At 35.5% G+C, this 9,309-nt stretch overlaps 2 protein-coding genes across 2 annotated transcripts; one reads left to right on the forward strand and one right to left on the reverse strand.

The window, feature by feature from the left end:
- Window positions 1–674: 674 nt before the first annotated feature.
- Window positions 675–2,346, forward strand: LOC133306803 (pectinesterase 2-like). Its single transcript, XM_061507178.1, has 2 exons — window positions 675–1,536; window positions 1,658–2,346. The coding sequence occupies exons 1-2, from the start codon at window positions 675–677 to the stop codon at window positions 2,344–2,346; spliced, it is 1,551 nt and encodes a 516-aa protein (XP_061363162.1).
- Window positions 2,347–3,250: 904 nt separating this feature from the next.
- LOC133306777 (uncharacterized) lies at window positions 3,251–5,255 on the reverse strand. Its single transcript, XM_061507156.1, has 4 exons — window positions 4,339–5,255; window positions 3,814–4,110; window positions 3,524–3,711; window positions 3,251–3,411 (listed from the first exon to the last, which is right to left on the reverse strand). Exons 1-4 carry the CDS (start codon window positions 5,253–5,255, stop codon window positions 3,251–3,253), a joined length of 1,563 nt encoding a protein of 520 aa, XP_061363140.1.
- Between the last annotated feature and the right edge of the window lie 4,054 nt (window positions 5,256–9,309).

Consider the following 9,309-nt stretch of genomic DNA (forward strand, 5'->3'; position numbering starts at 1 on the left):
TATCATTATTATTTTATACTTCAATTAGAAGGAAATATTGAAAAATGCATGGAATTAGAAATTGGGTGTCAAATTTAGCCGTGACAGCATACCAATCAAAAATTTATGTCTCAATAAAAGACTTATTATTAGTTCTTTTAAAGCTCGACTTGGACCTATGTCTTGGCCAATTTTTATTATTACAACAAAACAATTGATAAGTAATCCAAATACTAACAGCATGCACATCGTACATTGTTACACGTCAAGAATATCAACCTATGTACAAGTCCTTCTCGTTGAAAACCAAATCCAATACAATTAGCCAAGCCAGACTTTTATTTGGCTGCTAAAAATATTGTCACGTGACAAGTCAATAATGAACTCTTCGCAGATGAACGGTCAAAGATATGCATAATTCATATTCCTATCAATCATGTTGCTAACAACTTAGATATCAATTGTGAATAAAACTAAAAAACCGTTTCCATATTGAATTAATTATTATTAATAAATGATGTGCATGGAAAACCAAAAGCTAAAAGGATTTGAAAAGTGAAAAACGATGTCCCTTCCCGCATTCCTCTATATAAAGGCATCCGATTAGCAAATGAAACACAACCCAATTCTATTCAAACAAATTAAACTTTATCTCTTATATATACATTATTATCATCATCATTTCATCAATAACCATGAAAGCTTTTCGCTTGCTCCTAACACTTTTGGTTACTTTCCTAATACTCTCCTCTTTCGTTTCTGGTTATTCCTTGAATGATATTAAACTTTGGTGCAGCCAAACCCCAAACCCTCAACCATGTGAGTATTTCATGAGCAATAACCGCACTCAACAACGCAAACCAATCAAACACAAAGCCGATTTTCTCAAACTTTCATTGCAACTTGTTCAAGAGCGAGCACTCATAGGACATGCCAACACTCTTTCATTAGGTTCTAAGTGTCGTAATCCACGTGAAAAAGCTGCTTGGTCTGATTGCATTGAGCTTTATGAGCACACCATCCACAGACTCAACAAAACCCTAGACCCTAACACCAAGTGCTCACAAGTTGATACTCAAACATGGCTCAGCACAGCTCTCACTAACTTGGAGACATGCAAAGCTGGCTTCTACGACCTTGAGGTCCAAGACTATGTGTTGCCTTACATGTCCAACAATGTTACTAAGTTGTTAAGCAACACATTGGCTCTTAACAAGGTTCAATATGAAGAACCAAGTTACGAAGATGGGTTCCCAACATGGGTCAAGCCAGGTGATAGAAAGTTGTTACAAACAACTTCTCCAGCTTCTCGAGCTAACGTAGTGGTGGCAAAAGATGGTTCAGGAAAGTACACAACAGTGAGTGCAGCCATAAATGCAGCACCTCAAAGTAGCAGCGGAAGGTATGTGATACACGTGAAGGCAGGAATATACAATGAACAAGTTGAGATAAAAGCAAAGAATATAATGTTAGTTGGAGATGGTATTGGCAACACCATAATCACAGGTAGCCAAAGTGTTGGAGGTGGCACCACAACCTTTCGTTCAGCCACTGTTGGTAAGCAAAATCCTTTAGTTTTTTTTAGTTTCATCTTTTTTTTTTCTCCTCATAGTCACAAAAATAAAAGAAATAAATTTATAAAGATTAAGCACTTAATTAGTATGAATTTTTTTTGCAGCTATTGTTGGAGATGGATTTATGGCTCAAGATATGACATTCAGGAACACTGCCGGTGCAGCAAATCACCAAGCTGTGGCATTACGTTCTGGATCAGATTTATCAGTATTTTACAGATGTAGCTTTGAAGGTTACCAAGACACATTGTATGTGCTTTCTAATAGACAATTCTATAGGGAATGTGATATTTATGGCACTGTTGACTTTATCTTTGGTAATGCTGCTGTTGTGTTCCAAAATTGCAACCTTTTTGCAAGAAATCCTCCTAACAAAGTCAACACAATCACTGCACAAGGTAGAACTGATCCAAATCAAAACACAGGTATTTCCATTCATAATTCTAAGGTTACAGCTGCATCAGATTTGGAACCTGTTCAAAGCTCTGTTAAGACTTATCTAGGAAGACCATGGCAACAATATTCTCGCACAGTTTTCATGAAGACATATCTTGATACTTTGATCAATCCAGCGGGTTGGTTGGAATGGAATGGTAACTTTGCATTAAGCACTCTATATTATGGAGAGTACATGAACACAGGTCCTGGTTCTTCCACTGCAAGTCGAGTTAATTGGCCAGGTTATCATGTCATTACAAGTGCTTTGGAAGCATCAAAATTCACTGTTGCAAATTTCATTGCTGGCAACTCATGGTTACCAGCCACTAGTGTGCCGTTCACTTCCACTCTTTAAATTTTATTATTTGTCTCTTCATTGTTTAATTAGCACCATTGCTTTTTATTTTTTTGATTTGTTCACATAATTTCTGAATGTTGTGCAAGGAAATGCATTTGGATATATATGACTCATTGTGCACAGTAGGTAAATAGGTTTATTTCGTTGTGATTGATTCATAATTCATTGCATGGTTGTTGAATCGCAATACGTATCGTGAATCGCTCGGCTGCTTTTTTGTATCGTGAATCGTGAATCGTATCGAATCGTAAGATTCAAAAACAAATTAAAATTAATTTAAAAATATATAATATCATATAAATCCAAATTAAAAAAAAAAATCTAAATACCAAAATCCATAAGTAACCAAATCTAAAACCAGTTATTTCTCATATTCATTAAATTTCAAGACTAATATTATTACTATTATCACTATCAGGATCTAGTATTGGCATATCTAGTCCTTCATCCTTTCCATTAGTAGAGTCATCTGACTCATCTCCCATATCTTGTTCAATAATTTGAGATCCTTTTCTGTTATCATTCCTGTTGACATCCTCTTGTATTAAGATGCCTTTGCCTTTATCATTCCTATCATCTTGAAGATTTCGAGGACCTAAAAAAAAAATATACATAGTGTAAATAAATATATTAGATAAGGTGTTTGATTAAAAGAAATATTATATATGCAAATATACCTCTCTTTCTCTTTTTGCTTTGGTCTCCTTCATCAACGTTGAAGCACTCATGAACATCCATCCAAGATTCCTCATCCATTAGGCAAGGCTCCTCTTGCTCAGTAATCCATTCCTCGTCAGAATCTAAATCTGATAAGCAGATAGGATCATATGTGTCTCCTTTTTCCTCCCTCTATTTTTGCCTAATTTCAAGTTGAAGGTTGTATTAACAAACACAAGAGCATTCAACTTTGTTGCTCTAAACGGTTTCTTCTCTTAGAGTGAATTTGATCAAACACACTCCAATTTCTCTCGCACCCTATAGCACTGCAAGTGAGGCTTAGGATACGAATAGCTATTGTTTGCAGCTCTTTGCAGTCGTCTCCAAAACTATTCCACCATAAAGCTAGCAAAAAAAAAAAAATATAATTGATAAATAAATATTTGGTTAATGACTTAATTTTTAATTTTAAAATATCAAAACATAATTTAATCAATACACAAAATTCGATGATTACCAGGTTGCTTCCTAGCTCTAGTTGCAATTGCTAAACTATTTCCAAAGAGTCCTTCAGCCCTGCCAAATTTCTCAATTTGGGAATCAATTGTAATCCTTGTTTCAATATTAGGACACATCTTCTCCAATGTCTTCCACAAGCCAGTTTTAACCTCGCGATCTGGGTTGAACTTTGTGTCATAGTGGAACCTATATAATTATTATAAATTTAGAATAAGGCTTAATAATAAATCAAATATAAAATATAAAGAATTTTATATAATTAAATAAATATAAAGAACCTATACATACTTTGGATTAAGAAAATAGGCGGCTGCATGAAGAGGCCTATGAAGTTGTAAATCCCAACGCTTGTCAATGATTTCCCATACATCCTTATATCTCTTTTCCTCATGATTAAAACTCTTTGCTATTTCTTCCTTTGCTCTATCCATAGCCTCATAAATGTATCCCATTGCAGGTTTTGAATCACCATCCACAAGTCTAAGAACTTTCACAAGAGGAGACACAATTTTCAAGCAATAATGTATTGATTTCCAAAACCTTTTATCAGCCAAAACAACATTTTCTGCAAATTTGGCTTCCGGCCTAGAGCAATAAGCATTATTAACCCATTTTTCAGATGTAAACATAGATCAAAGTGCAGTCTTTTGTTTCAAAATTGACTGCATTGTCAAATATGATGTAGCAAACCTTGTTATTGCAGGCCTAGCTAACTCTCTACCTTTGGAAAAGGTTCTATACAAATTCAACACCTATGTGTGCCTATAAATGAAAGTTGAAATTTTTTTTGCTTTCCAAATGGTATTATAGAACACTGTAATGCCACCAATATCTTCCAAAATCAAATCAAGACAGTGGGCTGCACAGGGTGACCAAAAGAGTTGCTTTCTTTTATCCATCAACTTTTGTCCAACAGATACAAGGGCTGAAGCACTATCTGTCACTACTTGAACGACATTCTCTTCTCCAATTTCTATCACCATCACATCAAGTAATTCAAACATTTTTTCAGCATCTTTAATAAAGCTGCTTGTATCAACAGATTTCATAAAAACAGTCCCTCTAGGACTATTAACAAGAAAATTAGTAAGAGATCTACCCTTTCCATCAGTCCATCCATCGGACATCAATGTACAACCAGTTTTCTTCCATTCCAACTTATATTTATCCAAACTAGTATGGACAAAATCAACTTCTTTCTTCAAATATGACACCCTCACTTCATGATAAGTTGGTGGTTTTAAGCCTCTGCCATATTCACTAATAGACTTCACCATATTAATAAATAGTGGACTCTTAACTAAATTAAATGGCAATGCATTGCCATATATGCATCTACAAATATCTCGAACCACCAAATCTCTATCCTTCACCATTGAATTTATAGTTTGTTGTTTCATAGCAGATGAGCCACTTCCACCTTTTCCTTTTATCATAAAACTATCCATGCTCCCTTTTTTTTGTGAATCTTTATCATCGAAGCACTCTAGTTCATCATCATCTCTTGCATCCTCTAATATTTTTTTAAATAGATCCCTTATCTCTTCCGGCACTTGTTGGCATAGAGCAACTTCTTTGTGTGTTCCAGCTAGATGGTGCTTCATTCTAAATGTTCCTCCCCATATTGTTTTGGGACAATAGTTACATTTAACATTCAACCTATTCACAAGGGATTTACAATGATCCCAAGTTATATCCTTCTGTTTTTGGGATTTCTTCTTTGGAGCCATTTTTATTATTTCTATTACTGTAAAAGAGAAAAAAAAATCAAAGGCAAAAAATATTAGGTAGGTCCGTAGGTGTCTTCAGCTAATGCACTAATACTCAATTGAATTTATTCACTATTTAAATGAAAAAGGAAATAGCACTTTCATAGGCAGCACTAGGCATTTCAGCAATAGGCAATAGCACTTTCAATTTCAACATGACAGTGACACATACACAAAAAAGTTGATTTGAAATGTGTACGTGTCTTATAAATAGAAACAATAATCTATTTATAAGACACATCCTCTCATGCATTTTAAACCATGATGGCCAGGCTGTAGAAGTGTTTGTCGCTGCTGGTGTTTGTTTCATTGTTTGGTCTCTGAAAAGAAAAGTTAAAAAGAAAAAAACAGAAGAGGTTGAATTGGCGGTTATGATTATGAATACCCGATTTTCTCTATGATCGATTCCTAAGCAGAAGAGTGAGAAATCAGAATCGATGGGTAATTTATTAGTGAAGAAGCCAAAGGTAACAGATGTCGATCGAGTAACCCTCGCACTCAAGACCCAAAGACGCTAGCTTGCTCAATATCAACAAAAGGTTTGCTTCAATTAAATTTCTACCTTTTTGTGAATTTGTTCCTTGAAAGATAATGGGGGCAATGCAAGAATACTGAGCTAAACCAACACCCTTTTTAATCATTAGGGGTGTTTTATATTTTAATATGTATTAGAGCTGAATCATCACTATAATATTTTAAGATATTTACAATTTACAAATTCCAATCACAAATCAAATCACCCATTTCAAAAACAGTACCCGTACTCCTTTGCCTTTTGTGATTCTTCTTCTACACGCTCTCTGAATCTACTCCTCTGCAAGTCTTCTTCTACACAGAGTCTGCAAGTCTTCTTGAGCGCTACTCTTTGGAAATTTCTGCAAGGCGTTTTCTCCTCTGCAAGTCTCTCCTCTGAAATTTCTGTTTCGTTGCTTCTTGTTTCCTTTTGTTTTTTAAATGAGATTTTGAATCCCTGATTTTTCTGAAGCAACCTTTCATATAACAACATGTCGTTCCAAGCGACCGTTGAGTGTTTTTTTTTTATTTATTTTTTATATTTTGAATCACAAAAATAATTTCGATTCACGATTCGGTTGCGAATAATTCGATTATACTATTCCAAATCATGATTCATCCCAAAAACGATTTGCGATTACGATCCGTATCGATTTGACACTGTATCGTATCGTATCGATACTAACAACCATGATTCATTGTTAGATTGTAATGAGAATATACAAATATACATATTTCTTTTGTAATCTCAAAAGTTTAATCTGAAGTTTATAGAATGGTTTGCGAATAATTTTTTCATGTTACGATATATGTTTGATTTAATCAAGAGTAAATACCCTTTTTGGTCCCTGGCAATATCCACGAAGTCTTTTTTGGTCCCTAGTAATAAAAAAGGGACATCGTGGTCCCTAAATTTTACAAATTAGGCCCACGTTAGTCCTACTGTTAGTGGGACTCTAACGCCGTGAATAACGTCTCTGACGTGTACTGTTAAAATGCTGAGTCACCATTGAGGAATCCACCTAGATAAAAAATGACATCGTTTGGTACCTTATTTTTTTTTCTTTCTTCTTCTCTCCAATACAGGTCCCCTCCACCAGCACCCATGTTCATTACAGTTCACCACCACCATGGTAAATGAGGGCTGGTCAACAAGACTTAAAAATGGTAAATGAACACCCATTTAGTCGAGGTTGGCAATGACAACGTCAACAATCTCCTGGATAGTGCTGTCTCCGCCAAAATCTTTTGTCCAGTACTTGCACTCTGAGATGCCACGATTCACAATAGTCTCAAGTCTGTCAGCAAAAGAAGAGAACCGAAGATGCCTCAACATCATGGCCGAGGAGAGAAGCAAAGCAACTGGATTAGCCTCACCATTATGGTAAAAGCACAAGAGGGTGCTAGAAGATACAGATGAAAAATACAATGGAATATTTTATAAAACAGAGCATTAGAATGTAAATGAAAAAAGATGGTAATGGTACCGTAAATTTGGTAGTTAGCTGCTATGATGTACTTGCAGAGCATTAGACTGATCCTGCTGAGGAACTCTGCGAGTACATCATAATGCACAAGAATGACAAGAGTGAAACGAAATGCTCATGAAATGTTAATTTCCTGTTGATTTTACAAGTTTCTTTCACTTGTTTGTTTCTAAGTATGGTTAGTAACATAAACCATGGTCTTGAAAATTTTAACTCCTTTTGTATTATATGCAATAGGTTTGTAGCGAATCATCTATTATTTAAGGTTGTTAATGGTTTTTGCTATTCTTAGTTGAGGTTTGAGGAAACTTAAGTGACTGCTACTGCATAATCTCCATTGAGCTGAAGCTCTTAGTTTTGTAGAATTTTTTAGTTAGTAGCTTTTCTAGACTAACCTCACCGGAGGATGTATAAGGTTGAAAGGCTTGTTCTTGATCTTGACATGAGGGAGATCCCAATGTTCATTATGTATTCAGCAACCATGAATACTATGTTATGAGTAGTATGCTAACTGTATTTATGCCTCAGAATTCGAATAGACGTGCTTAAGAACACTGTTATAGTGTTGTACAATGTTTCCTGCTGTAAAATGAATTCATTAGTTTGCTCTAGAATACAGGGTGTCGAGATATGTGTTCACTTGGCCTAGCAGTGTAGAGATAAAACACTTCGAGTTTGAGTTTTAGATATAACTGTCAACGGTACAATTAAACTGATATGTAACGTTTGCTTTACTGCACATGCCTATTTCTTTTGATTTTCTTTAGCATAACCTTATCTTATTAAAGGCTAACATGTTTTAAACTGCATATTATCATATCATATTTGTATATATCTGCAGTCTGTATCATATCTCAAATTATTTTTCTTATCCTGTGTGTTTGATTTGGGTTTTTTGGAGAGGAGTTTTTATATCTCACACAAGAATTCATTGTAACATGTTTCTCAAGTCAAAATAGCTTGTAAGCTGTAACTCCATCTGTTGCCAGCAAGCTTGTTTTTCATTTAAGTACTATAACTGTATGCTAGTGGTGAGGAATAGCAGGATGTAGGGGGGAGGTAAATTTGTAGAATCCTAAGAAAGGAAAAGCAATCCCCATCTATATATGTCATGTCATATATTCTTCCATTTCACCTTTATTGTTTAAAGTGTGATTTGCTGAGATACTCAAGATGTGAAACTCGCGGAGTTTAGAAACAGAGCATTATGATGTACTCGCGGAGTTTCTCAAAAAATAAATTTTTCCATGCATGATGAGGAAGACCCACTGAACCTTCATCAGTAGTGAATTCTAAAACTCTTGAATGGGTAGTCCCTTGTTTCTCTTTATTAGCACCTTTAACGCCTGAAGAGCCTTCCTGATGAACTAAACATAATGAGGTTCAGCTGTCTCAGACTACTCGAAGTGAGGGTGAGATCGTGCACTCATTCAACTTAACATAATGATGGAGAGGCAGAGGGTGGAGTTTTGCATGGAGGCCGTAACGATGGCAGTGGAGAATGGTAATCCAGGTGAACTGTAATGAACATGGATGCTGGTGGAGGGGACCTGTATTGGAGAGAAGAAGAAAGAAAGAAAAAGTAATGTACTAAACGACGTCGTTTTTTATCTAGGTGGATTCCTCAGTGGTGACTCAGCAATTTAACAGTACACGTCAGAGACGTTATTCACGGCGTTAGAGTCCCACTAACAGAAGGACTAACGTGGGCCTAATTTGTAAAATTTAAGGACCACAATGTCCCTTTTTTTATTGCTAGGGACCAAAAAGGACTTTGTGGATATTGCCAGAGACCAAAAAATGTATTTACTCTTTAATCAATGTACAGCCACTACGAAAATTCAGGCATTTTGTGGGGGTCATATTTTCATATTGTGGGGGTCTTTGACCCCCACAAACTACATTTATGGCATTCACAATAACCGCCACAATTTGTTTGAGTATTTTTTGGAGGTTTCAGACTCCCACAAATGTTGCACTTTCTGGAGGTTCAAGACCCCCACAAACATTGTATT

Source organism: Gastrolobium bilobum, unplaced genomic scaffold, assembly GCF_033153095.1.
Source record: "Gastrolobium bilobum isolate Gb01-03AN ecotype WA unplaced genomic scaffold, APGP_CSIRO_Gbil_v1 utg13418, whole genome shotgun sequence".
In the NCBI taxonomy this organism is placed as follows: Eukaryota; Viridiplantae; Streptophyta; class Magnoliopsida; order Fabales; family Fabaceae; genus Gastrolobium; species Gastrolobium bilobum.